We start from the raw sequence: 13597 nt of genomic DNA, 5'->3' as shown, positions 1-13597 counted from the left end.
AATAAAATTATTAAGCTCGAGCCCAGCCAAGCTCGACTCAAAATAAAATTATTAAGCTCGAGCCTAGCCCGGCCCATATTAATTTCTTTTAGTTTCTTTCATTAAATAAAAAATTAAAAATATAATAAATCAAATACATTTAAAAACATAAAAATAAATATTAAAATAAGAAACAAATAAAAAATGAGACTAAAATAACTCTTAAAACAATACACAATTTGAAAATATAATAAAAAGTTGTTATATTAAAATTGAAAATAAAAAAAAAGTAAAGTGATTAAAAATAAAAAAAATTATTCAGTATATAATTCGAGCCAGGCCGGGCTCAGGCAAAAAACATTTAACTCGAGGCCCAGCTCGTTTTCTAAACGGGCCTCTTTTTTTGCCCAAACCCATATTTCGAGCCTATATTTTTACCTGAACCCTCTCATTTTTTTGGCGGGCCTTCGGGCCGAGCCAGGTAGCCCAACCCATGATCACCTATACTCCTGCCACTATTTTTTTTGGATAAAGCAATAGTTAATCCCTATATTTGACAACTTTTCTAATTTGGCCCCAGAATATTTTTTGCACATTAGTCCTAAAACTTTGTTATTATTTCTAATTTGATCTGTAAACTTGAATTTTGTCCATGTTTGGTGACGTGTTACTTTTAAAATTGTATCACATTATCACTTAAAAGTTCAGAAAACTTTATATAAAATCTTTAATATACAAAAAAATATTTTCTTAAAAATTTTCAAGTAATGGTGTAGAGTAATCTTTAAATGTCACATCATTTTACTTTAAATAAATATAAGTTCATAGACCAAATTGAAAAATAAATATTTCAAGTTCAAAGACCAAATTAAAAAATAATACTAAGGACTGATGTGAAAAAAAAAGTTCTAAGAACAAAGAAAAAAAAATTTGTCAAATTTAGACAATAAATATTATTTTATCCTCACTTTTCTTCTAGGTTTTTGACTTTTTTGGCTTAGTTTGCTTAGAAACCTCTAAACTTCAATTGAATTGCATATTTCGCCACAATACACTCCCTTTTTTTCCCTTTTGTCCTCTTTGAGTATTTTTAAGTAAATTCTCATACTTTTATTATACTTAGATAAAAATATTGGTTTATAATAAGCTTTAAAAACTTATTTGAATACCATTTAAAATTATTTGGGCTAAAAGTTAAAATTTTATTTAGGTATAATGAACAGAGTAGATTATCAAAAGGAAGAAAAAGTATGAACTTTTTGCCACATGAATATGAGTACATGAATGTAGAAAATAGTATATAAACGTGCACGGAGACGAGGAAATGATATTTTCATATGACAATAACGACTGATACAACACATTGAAAACTTGGATCTTTGTTCATAGTCTCTTTAACATCCAATCTAAAAATAATGGCCGATGGCCCTTGTGATCGTATTGAATGGCTTCTGTCATGAAAGAAGGAAACAATATTTTCACGAATTAGTTTCTTTCCAAATGAAAACTAAAAATCCAGTAGATCATGAATGGTTGCTTTCACTGTGAAAAGAACTACTTAGATATGGGTCATCCTTGTGCTTTGAATACAATGGAAGATCAAGGGCTCTCTCTGCGATTCTTTTGTCCTCATGAATCTTCGCTATCAGGCTTTCGAGGGATGGGAAATTAACCTGTTAGCATGCAAAACTTGTCACTAAAAACCACAACTTTGTTTTTTTTTTTTTGGGGGGGGGGGGGGGGACAACTGCAAAGGCATGCTAACTATTTTGGATTATACCTCGGGTCGTAAATAGCCGACTATGACAAGACGCAATTCCTCACCATAGAAGTCCTCAGTAAATTCATGAAGCAACCATGGTTCCTGCAGCATGAATCATGTTTAGAAAATAAAGAGTTAACAATCATTAATAAGACTTGCAGTGGTTAACATCCAAGTTATTATTGCACTCACTATAGTCTTTTCAGCATTGTTGAAATATGGGTTCCAACCGATGCTCATGACCATTTTATAAACACCTCTTGTAGACAATCCAGCCCAACCAAAATATACCCCTGAAGGATGTTCTGAAAGGAGGCTTGAGTGACCTTTGGGTGACAAGTTGGCTGGAAAAAAGAGACGAAAGAGATCAGGATATGAAGCAAAACAGACGAAATATGAACAAATGTCTAAGACTTTGGATGTTATAACAAAGCAACATGGCTCAAAGACTCTTAAGTTATTAGGGGTCTGAGTTACAGGTAGATATCTGTGTGATTTCTTCCCACACAAAGGCCAAAATAGCGTAAAGACAGAGACTAGCTTAGCAAACAGTTTATTATATACCTGTAGGGATCCCAAGAACTTTTGAGCCACGGCCAAATCCCTTAATGACGGGACCACTGATATACCAAGGTTCTGTTGGCAAAGTTCCCTCTATCCCTGCAATCACAACACCATTTTCTCATGATTATTGTTTACAAGTAAAGGTTACTAACCATGATGTAATACAAAGATGTAGGTGTCAAAAGATTTACAATCTTGAAATGGAGGTAGGCCCCACTTTTCAGGTTGCAAATCAAGCAGAGAGTTTATCACTTCATCCGCAGAGGTGTAAAGATGCGCTTGTTTTGGAACAGATGGCACAGCAACCACTTCCATTCCAGCAGCCTTACCAGCTGTAACACCTGGCCTGGCAATGCAAGTTCCCAGTATTAGTGAAAGAAAAAACTATGTCATATGCTAATGAGTTGCTAGTGCTAATTAATAAAAACAACAAAACATCTAAACGTTGCAAGACAATAAGTCAGGAAAAATAGGGCATGCTTTCAATACTTAACGGCTAGCACAAAATGTTCCTAAGTTGCCAAAAGGACTGCTAGAGCAATGAAATTTAGTAGGGATTTGAGACAGCTAGAGTTCCTTTCTTTCTACCTTTTTCATTTCATTTTGTCCTCCATATAAATTAATTAGAGCTATAATTTCTCTTGCAAAAAAAAAAAAAATACCAGCTGCTATCGTGAACATTTAAATACTTGTGCAAATAACAAGATGAACAATTAGTATAAAAAATTAAGGAATTGTTTCAAGGAGCAAAATAATATACAGAGCATGTTCTGGGTAAAAAATTAACTTAAATTATTACAAAATGAAGTGTAACTAATAGATCATCATCAAAAGAGAGAACATATTAGCCAGGAAACCTTAATAAAGGTGGAAGCCACTTACATAGAATCTTCAATGACTAGGCAGCTTGAAGGTTCTCTATTTAGCCTTTTAGCAGCTTCCAGGAATCTGTAATAGGAAATCGAGAGTGTTAGACTTTTATAAGCTAAAACAAAAAAGAAAAGCTAGAATTTTATTTGCACGTTAGAGAAATATATCTAACAGAAGATCAGACCATATACTGATGCAACTCACATCTCAGGACTTGGCTTCCCTGCAGTCACTTCATCACCACCAACAATGGCGGAGAAATAATCTTTCCAACCTGCAAAGTAAAGGTTAAGTAGACAGCTCCAATAAGAGATTCAAGAGTCACTAGAAGTTCCTATGAAGAAAACCTTGGTGATAAGAAATTTTGGATTCTATGCTTCCCCTTGGAGAGTTTGAAGCTAAAGCCATGGGCACACCATGACCACTCAAATGTTTAAGTAGCCGACAGGCACCTGGAAGAGGTTTAATGTTGCACAACCTACAATTACAAAGTGCATAAATGAGAGCCTCAACATTGTACCAGTTCAAGTTATTTCCACGCCTAAAAGAAAACACATAAAACCTGACTTACTGTGCATAGAATACTGGCTGAAGTTCTGCAAGAAATTCCTCCTTTCCACAAGGAAGACCATATTCTTCCACTACAGCTGCAGCAGCTTCCAATGGTGTTTTTCCTACTATTCTTTGAGCTTCTCTTCCATCCCACTGTTTCCCATACTTAGCCAAAAATCCTTTTAAAACCTCACTTACTACACCATCTATCATGAAAGTAAAACAAATCATTACTATATAAATCAATACTCAAAAGCAAATAGTTGCAAAACATCAAGAAAGCAATAGTCTCAAATATTTTAAAATTGGGTCCATAATCGGAGCACCCAAAAGTATGTCTGTGCGCACATATATTCTTTTATTTCATATAATTGAGACTAAAAGCGGGTGATCTGAAAATGCATTTAAAGGGGGGGAGGGGGGAAGAGAAGAAAAGCTATAAACCCAAAACGTGTTAAGAAGAAGAGAAAAGAACAAAATTTCAAAGAAATATGAAGAAATTAAGTTTACCAGTGTTAAGAAGTGTACCATCCAGATCAAGAATAACACATGAAACGAACTTCTTCAAAGGTTTGGCCATCGATGTTTCAGCAATCAGACATTAATCTCGAAATACTACCACTGAAAAGCGAAAGAAGCACTTATTAATTACCTTGCAAATCGAAATAGATCAATTCTTAACAAGAAAAACATTGAACTTAGGCCAGAATTTCACAAATTAAAAGGAAAATAAAAAACTGTAATTTAAGATAAACTGCAAATATTACTATTATCTATATTTTTAGATATCAAGATAAATTTTAAAGGAAAATCCAGTAAAACAATTTGCAGAAGAAAAGCTTACGGTAGAAAATTGAAGAGTTAATTGGCGCTGGTCAAAGAAGAAATGGAGGCGCGGTGTAGTAGTCGACTGTTAATGGTGGTGAGTTCAATTCACGGAGGCCTGTGTTTCTGGTTATTTATAATGGCCAGAAAATTCGGTAAGGATTTTGCCTTTTTCTTTCCTTGGCTGGTCGCTCGGAGAGAACTTTATGACTTTCGATATGAAAAATCCACGTCAACGAAATATAAAACAGAAAATGAAATATTTTTTCCCTTTATTGGAATATTCTTCTAAAAAATTCATCAAAAATCTCAAGGGAATATATAAATTTCGATGTTATATGTAATTTTATAAATAAATTTTGATTCCATGTAATTTTATATATGTATTTTAATTTAATTCAACTCTCATATATTACTATTATAATTATTGATACAATATTATTTTATATTTGTATATTATATACATAAATAATTATATTAATTTAATATAAAAATAAATTGACGTACTTATTTTTTAAAATATGTATGATTAGATTAAAATTAAAGTTTCACTTACACATTTGAACTACAATCAAAATTTTTGTATATATAATTACACTAAATCAAAATTTATATATCAAATTACAAATTGAATTAAAATTATTGTATAATTTTAACATCATCCGTTTGTATTTTATAAAGAAAGAAAAATCGTTAACTACTTTCTACAAATCCTATTTTAGCACGAATAAAGTTTTGTTTTTTTTATGGCATTGAGACAGTAATTGTCCCTATATATTCTTTTCTAGATATTTCAATCTCAAGTTGATAGTTTATTGAAAAATTCAAAAAATTTAATTTGTTAACAATCTATACTAAATTTAGATTTTTTTCACTTTATTTTATTTTAATATTTCGATGATTTAATTTTTTAAATTGATAATATAATTTTAAATAATATACCAAAGAAATTATATATCTTAAATTCATTACTTAATTTTTTAAATTATAAACAAACCCCTAAAATTAGGCTAATGTGTTTAGTTTTGTGAAATCTATTTATTTTCATAGTATATATTTATAGTACTAAAATTTGTTTATTTTCATCATATACATTTATAATACCGACCTTCTTCGTTTTAATGCCAACCTATTTTCTTCCTATAAGGAAAAAGAAAATGGTAAAAAAGATTATGAACCTAATATATTTGAAATGTTTTAAAATAAATGAAAAAGGTTTTGTATATATATATATATATAACATGAACCTGATATATTTAAAAAATGTGAAAATAATCTTTTCAAGAAAATAAAAAAAATATATAGCATATTTAAAATATACTTAAACATGATTTTGTTGAATAAAATTCATTGCAAACACACCCTTACAACAAGTAACATTGTTGCAATTCAAATTTAAATAACTAAAAATAAATAAATAAAAATGAACCCAACTTAAATTCAAATTGATACATTTACTATTTGCAAAAAGAAAAAGTATATAAAATATGTTACTAACATAGATTATGGGATTTGGAATGTGGATAGAAAATATTAGACGGTATATTCTCTTTTCGTCTTTAGCATATGCCTAACTTTCGTAGTGGCATCGGACATATGCCCGTAGTGGACATTAGACAACGACCAATACTTTACTTTTATCATCAATACTATAGAGGAGAACCAAGTTTCAGATTTTTGTGTCAAATATTTGGAAAGACCTGAAATTCAAATCTAAGCTACATTTGATTTGAAAAAGAAATTGTGGGTTTTTTTTTTCATTTAAGAGTTATATTTTAAATTTCTTAAAAACTAAAAATATGTTTATTAAATGAAAAAGGAAAAAAAAAACTATTTTCTATCATGAAAAATTTTAGTACTAAGTTTTTTTACAATAGTCAGCATCTCTTGGCATACTGGTTGTGTTCTGCTGTGAGCTTTCCAAAAATCAGAATTTGATAAATAACAGTAATTAGTTAAAGTATATTTTATTAAATAATAAAATAGAATTAATTTAAATAAACATAAGTGACCACATAAAAATAAAATAAAATAAAATAAAATAAATTTTATTGTTAAAAAAGTTCCTTCATTCGTGTGGACTGAAATCAAGTTAGGATTTTGGATGTTGAAAAAATATATATTCATCAATTAAATTTTAAAACATTTGTTTTCAAATTTTCCGATTTAACCTTTTTTTTTTTAGTTTCTATATTTTCATTTTCCAAAACTCTTTCTTTTTTAATTTATCAACTAAATAATTTTTTTAAATATATATATTTTTCATTTTCCAAGAATAAAAATGACTTCATTGTAAAAAACCACGAATCAGTATACCAAATACAAGCAAGATCACAGAACAGACCACCGGCTTCATTCAATTTGGAGCTTCTCTTGGAGATTTCTGCTAATAAATTACTTGTCAAGCCACGTAAGCCTTCAAGCAGATGTGTCACAACAGAACCTAGAATTTTAAGAATACTACAACAGGGCAGGCTATTTCTGTTTGCTGTCTGGCCTTTTTATTGCCCGTCTCTTTCTGGTTCATAATTTATATCCCTCTTTTGGTTTCTTTGACCAATTACTATAAATAAATACTTGTGCTTTCAAATAGAAATATACTCCCTCTAATTAAAAAAAAGAGTTTTTTTTTTTAAAATATTGCTAAGGTTCAACATTCCCATCATTGTCCAACACTACAAACATACCAAGAAATGGTTTGGCATCCTGATATGCTTCTTCTGAGTTCTAACTCCACAGTTCAGGCTAAACTACTATTTTTTTTAAAGAAAATGAAACTGTATCTATAGTGTAATTTAGAAGAAAAAGAAAAAAGGAATTTTATTCTTTTTATGGTATAAAGGAGACTTAGTCTAACTTGTAAAAGGCAAATAAATTGCAGATGTTGAGATTTGAATCCTGATCCTGGTAAATCTCATCTATCAAAAGAACCAACTCTGATAAAACCTGGATTTATAAAAGGAAATCCTTGAAATAATTAAGATCTGGGATATTGGCATTTAAGAGAAAGCCACCTGACAGGATCAATAGAATCTGGTTTCTCTTAGCACTTTCCAATTCAGGATTCATGTTTGGTCCAGAAAATTGCCAGGATTCAAGAAGAGTGCCACCCTGTTCATAGATAGTCACCTTCTTGAGCACTTTTGTGTTGTTTAGAAGAAATCTCATGAACCTCACTAAAAATTCGGATCCCCAAGAACTTAATTGGAAACCAGTTAGCTCAATATTCTCTAGACTTTGCAGAAAACACTTGAAAATCCAGTTAGTTGAAGCCAGGAATTCCACTCCATCAAATTCATAAGAGTCAAAAAAGGTCTGATCAAACTCAAACTACAACCAGACAAAAAGTACACATTAGGTCTTCACAATTAGAGAATTTCAAGCAAGACCGTGTGTGTTGTTAGGTGCTATGTGTCTTTCATCAATCATAATATGCATTCTAAAGAGCATGTAATTCTAATCTTCCATTAATTGTTAGGTTGTAAACCCACTTTCAGTGGGCTTTTTCAATTTCTTGTTTTGTCTTTTAAATTGGCCCAAGTCTTAGGGCCTATTGTTCATACTTCACAGTGCTTGGAACTTGAAAAGAAATAAAACATTATATTTGTCAAAAGAAATAGAAATGAGAAAACATAAAGAAATAACATCAGCAGAAATTGTATTCAAACAAGATAGGAAGGAAACATATAATGAAATTAGAAAACATGTAGAAAGAACATAACTTGCAAGTTTAGTTTAATTGGAATGACAATATCTGATGTCTTTTGAAGCACATCATATAAAAGATGTTCTCAGATTGTTAAGTATGGATACAAGAAAGCTTTGAAGTTTATTGCCATTTCTTGGTTTTGTCTTAAATCTTGCATTGAATGAGGAAACCTTTTAATGTTCATTAATCCATTATCAGATTGAATCAAGCTCATTAATCCACTATTTAGTGTTCATTGATTTCCCATATTTCAATATGCAGCATATCTGATATATTCAATGAAAGAGAAGCGATGATGTTTACCTTAGAGTTGTCACAGTAATTCAAATTTATCACCAGTTTCTTCAGATAAGGTGAACTGTGAAGCAGATTCACGATCCCAGGAATATCCCATTCACATATTTCAGTTTCCAGTACCAAACAATGGCGTTTTGACAATGGAGAAGATATGCCCTTTATTTCCCATATGGATAAAACCTTTCACAAGAAGACAAAAGGAAAAAATGATCATTAGAATGTAATGGAACTATATCAAGATGAAAACAAACATGTTGATCGATGACAGTCCAATTTGGAAAAGCAACATGACATCAACAAAGCAAGAACGAATGGTAAATCCCCAATGTTCATAGCCTTTTTGAGGATCTCTTTGGACTTTCAACTCTTAAAGATGTTTGTACATAGTTAAATCAACTGAATATGTATAGTGTAGAGCATGCATGTACAGAGAATAGTGAGCCAGTGAACCTGCCTGAAGGCACCAAGTCCCGACGGTCAATTCCTCAACATGGCAAAGCTTTTCTAGGAGGTCCCTAAAGATGGACCGATGCTTTGTGCAATCATACTTATCTTTTTTGTCAATGGTCATCACAAAACTCAGATTGGCTTTTGTTAAAGACGAAGCATGCATCAGTCTAAATGTTCGACGGTACATATACCCCGACAGGCTCAATGAAAGAAGATTTGGGCATGAAATCTGTGTCACTAACTCATTTTTCTCATGAGGCTCATAGATTGCATCCACCACTAGAACCTCCAAACTCATGGAACTGATTCGATTAACCCCTCCACAGTTATGCAATTTCAATTTCTGCAAATTGGGACTGCCAGACAGAACATATTCAATTGCCTCAGTATCCAACCTGGAATAGTTTATAGATAAGACCTTAAGGCTTGGCCAAGAAACTTGGCTGGTGGGTAAGACAACACATTGTCTTAAAATTAACTCATTCAGAGAAAAATTCACGTACAGAAACTGAGGCAAACTGTAAGGTTTACACTCAGCAAACGGGGCATAAAGGAACCCACCATCGAGAAGCAGAGAGAGCTTTTCGACATGGTGGGATGTAGCAAAAAGGACCCATTCATCGAAGAAAGCATCCATGAATTCATCGAATTTGAAGTTGATGAGGAAATTCTTAATCTTGGGACCAATGAAGCGCGCCAGCGTTTCGTTAACGAAGGCAGCACGTTTAGCGTGCTTGGAAGCATAGCATTCACGAGTAAATGAAAGGGTGGGCATTTGGGTCCACAGAGACCTCCATCGTCGAGACAAAAAGCTGGTTTTGATAGCGTCTTCAATGGGTAAAAAACAAAGGATTTCCTGCAACAGGGAATCTGGTAAACTGCTAATCAGGTCCTCGTCGGGAGGACCGAAAATTGGCCAATATTTGGGTTGTTTCGAAGGGAACTGAGGAGAACTGGGATTGGTCCGATTTGAACGATGATGATCATGATGATGATTGTGAAGGCCCTGAATCATGGCTAGAACCGAATTGAAAGAATCAGTGATTTGGGTGGTCCGATAGGGAAGGCCTTGGATCGTGCCCAAAACCGAGCTCGAAGAACCGGTGCTTTTCTCCGAAGAAACCAAACTCTTCGGATCTTCCATTTTTGATTAATCTCAGTACTGAGATGAGAGTGTACAGAGGAGTAGTTTCAATGTTTTTCTCTTTTTAAATATATAAAAGAAAAGGAAATATTTCTTTTATTTTTCTTCTCCCTTTAATAGAACCTGTTAAAGCTTTTATGCCCTTGGTTTTTCATGAGGAGGTCAAAGTAACGTGTCATATATGGGTTGGATAAATGAATTGTATATTTAATGTAAATAATAATACCAGATTCCTTGTTTTATTTTACCCTCTAGAAAACCTCTAAAATTTGCCTAGTTGTCAAGTCAGAGTGGTAAGAAGTTTCTTGATTAAGCGTTACTTTAACGTAATACTTATTTTTGAAACGGATGAGTTTAAACCGATTTTATTTATTTTTGAAATCAAATTTAGAGTGAATTAAATTTAAAAAATAGTTGAGGTCGGGTTTAGAGTAAACTTATCCCACTTACCCCGAGATACTTATGAAAATATTTCTCATTTTATTTGGGTGTGCCTCGCATTTATCAGAAATTTGTAGACATTTAAGACAACAATCAACGAACAGCCAAAGAAAGGTCAACACGGGCCCGACGTCGTGACGAGCAGGTAGGGCTTATCGGGACATCGCGATGTAAATCCCAGACAAATGTGGCATCGACATTGTGACAATGAGAGTTGGCACGCCACAACATGTTTTCCAATTTGGCAGTCGCATTTTAAACTTCAAGTAGGATTACTTCTCCCAGTTGGACTCTGATTATTCTAGAGATATTTTAGTACTCTAATCATAGGCTATTTAAAGGGGCCACTATATCCCTGTTTGGATATGCCATTTAGCAATGGCTTTTCTTTGAAGGCGGCAAGACGTAGTCGCATATGAATTTTGGTGATAGTTCTGTGGTAATTATGGAGAGAATTTCATTATTGAGTTAAGACTTTTTTCTTTCGGGGTTTGGGTTTATATATTTAGTACATTTACGTTTATTATCTCCATATTGTACTTTCGTTTATTTACTCATTTAGTGAAAATTCGATACCTCTTTTGCACATAGTTTTTCCCACTTTGAGGGTTTTCCACATAAATATTTGTGTGCCCAAATTTATTCTCTTTTTGTTATTGTTCGTTATTTTTTTGGGTTTATCCTCAACAAATTGGTATCAGAGCATGATTCAACTTTCACAGATCCTCATTCAAAATGGCAACAATGAGATTCAATATTGAGGAGTTTGACAGGATCACAAATTTCAGTTTGTGGCAAGTTTGGATGACGATAATTCTAGTTTAGAATAACTTAAAGGGGTTGTTACGGGGCAAAAGCTTGAAAATCTAGAGCAATAAAAATGGGAAGAGCTTGATGAGAAAGTTCTGTTAACAATTCAATTGTGCCTCACAAACAATGTGTTCTAGGAAATGCTTACAGAGAAAACGTCAACAGCCTTATGGAGAAAATTAGAAACTTTATACATGACAAAGTTTATGACTAATTGATTAGTGTTGAAACAACACCTATACACATTCAGTACGGAAGAAGGTGAGAACCTTCAGCGTCACATCAATCGATTTGTTACTCTTTTGAACGATTTGAAGAATGTCGAGGTTAATATAGATGATGGAGATAAGACTAAGCTATTATTATGCTCTTTACCTCATTCATGTAAAAATTTCAAGAATACCCTAATTTATGGTAAAAATAAACTCTCAATTGAGGATGTGAAAGGTAACTTGTTGAGCAAGGAAAAAACTCGATAATGAGTTAGGTTCGGGTAGCAAGTCTATTAGTCAATCCCAAATTCTGGTTACTAGATGTAACATCTCGAAATAGGGCCTAAATGGAATAGTGGTTGCGAAACCACAAATCTGAGATAGAAAAGTTTATTTCGATTAATTTTTATGATTTACCGAGTGATTAGATGCATGTGTTAGAGTATTGATAAGAAATTTTATAGATTGCATGTTTAATTTGCCTATTAGGGCTTATTTGCAGAAGTTATTGTAACAGTCCGATTTAGGGCCTAAACGGAATGATGGTTTTTGAACCACGAATTTGAAGTCAAAAAATTTATTTCGATTAAGTTTTAAGGTTTATTTATTGATTAAAATATTGTGTAAAAATATCGTTAAGTAATTTTACTGATAAAGTGCTTAATTGGACTTTTAGGACTAAATTGCAAAAGTTGCAAAATATGTGTTCTAATTCATAAGTACTTGATTGAAATGGGGGTTTAAAGAGGAGGTCCTTAAATGGTAATTATTTCGTTTGGACAAAAATGGGCATGAATAGGACAAAATTTTAAAGAAAGGCCTTAAGGGCATTTTAGTCATTTGGTAATTAAAAGAAATAAAAAGGGAAAATAAAGCCAAAATTGACTCATCTTTTTCACGGAGGCCGAAATTAGGATGGGGGAAGCCATGGCTAGGGTTTTTAAGCTTTCCATGTAACACCCCCTACCCGTATCCATTGCCGGAATAGGTACGAGGCATTACCGGAGTTTATTGAACATTTTCAGATAATTCTGAGTCATTTATTATTCATATTTTGAAAATAATCATAACGTCTCTCTATTGGGCCCTTGAAGCCCCAAACATACATTAAAAACTAACCGGAATTAAATCGGGATCATAAAAAATTTTGCAAAATCTTAAATATTTTCATCTAAGTACTTACCATTTCAATGCTTCTTATAATTAAACATGTTACCATTCAATCAATAGCTTGACACTTGTCTAAGCGTCAAACAACATCATTGTTAGTATACTTGCACATATTTCATATAAATTCAACATTGATATACTTATTTTCTCGACATGTCACGCTTGAGTTTAACAATTGTCTTTACTTACATAATTTCCTTGTATCAACATATCAAAGATAATCATATATGTACATGTCATGAAACATATCATTCTCTTACCGTTTCTTCATAAGTATATATCAATCATTTCATTATATCAATATTTCATGCTCCATCGTTTCCATTTATTTTATGTATATTTGTTCCGGTAAAGTTTATATCAAACTTAACATAAATTATATTCCATGTACTTATTCTTATTTCGTTTATCTATCTTCATAATTATTTCATACAACTATTTTGTACATACATTTCCATATTACCAGTTCTTGTAAACATTTCATACTACTATTTCATATAACCATTCGTCATCTAATACATATTACTTGAATATCAATTGTTCAATAGATGTCATCGCGTCTCTCATCCACGGTCTTATTTATCTTTGACATGATGCCATAGTGTCTTTCAACTATGGTCTTACTCCCATTTTCTGTCAGGTTGCCATGGTATCTTTCAACCATGGTCTTATTCATTCCCGTCATGTTGCCATGGTATCTTTCAACCATGGTCTTACACAACCATGGTCTTACACATTTTATATCCTGTTGCCATGGTATCTTTCAACCATGGTCTTACACATTTCATATCCTGTTGCCATGGTATCTTTCA

At 32.4% G+C, this 13597-nt stretch overlaps 2 protein-coding genes across 3 annotated transcripts; both read right to left on the bottom strand.

Annotated features, from left to right (window-relative positions):
* Positions 1-1294: 1294 nt before the first annotated feature.
* Positions 1295-4791, bottom strand: LOC107938209 (bifunctional riboflavin kinase/FMN phosphatase). Of its 2 annotated transcripts, none has more exons than XM_016871290.2 (11): positions 4572-4791; positions 4238-4348; positions 3747-3933; positions 3523-3653; positions 3380-3449; positions 3188-3253; positions 2497-2651; positions 2306-2401; positions 1934-2085; positions 1760-1843; positions 1295-1652 (listed from the first exon to the last, which is right to left on the bottom strand). In XM_016871290.2, the coding sequence occupies exons 2-11, from the start codon at positions 4305-4307 to the stop codon at positions 1503-1505; spliced, it is 1161 nt and encodes a 386-aa protein (XP_016726779.1). In that variant the 5' UTR covers positions 4308-4348; positions 4572-4791; the 3' UTR covers positions 1295-1502. The 2 variants fall into 2 exon arrangements, with proteins under 2 accessions (XP_016726779.1, XP_016726780.1); XM_016871291.2 differs by having other exon boundaries at positions 4256-4348; positions 4572-4778.
* A 2572-nt stretch (positions 4792-7363) lies between these two features.
* Positions 7364-10250, bottom strand: LOC107938211 (F-box/LRR-repeat protein At3g03360). The gene is made up of 3 exons (XM_016871293.2): positions 9013-10250; positions 8565-8738; positions 7364-7882 (listed from the first exon to the last, which is right to left on the bottom strand). The coding sequence occupies exons 1-3, from the start codon at positions 10150-10152 to the stop codon at positions 7505-7507; spliced, it is 1692 nt and encodes a 563-aa protein (XP_016726782.1). The 5' UTR covers positions 10153-10250; the 3' UTR covers positions 7364-7504.
* Positions 10251-13597: the final 3347 nt, after the last annotated feature.

Source organism: Gossypium hirsutum, chromosome A05 (genome assembly GCF_007990345.1).
Source record: "Gossypium hirsutum isolate 1008001.06 chromosome A05, Gossypium_hirsutum_v2.1, whole genome shotgun sequence".
In the NCBI taxonomy this organism is placed as follows: Eukaryota; Viridiplantae; Streptophyta; class Magnoliopsida; order Malvales; family Malvaceae; genus Gossypium; species Gossypium hirsutum.
This window is presented reverse-complemented; position numbering and strand designations above follow the sequence as displayed.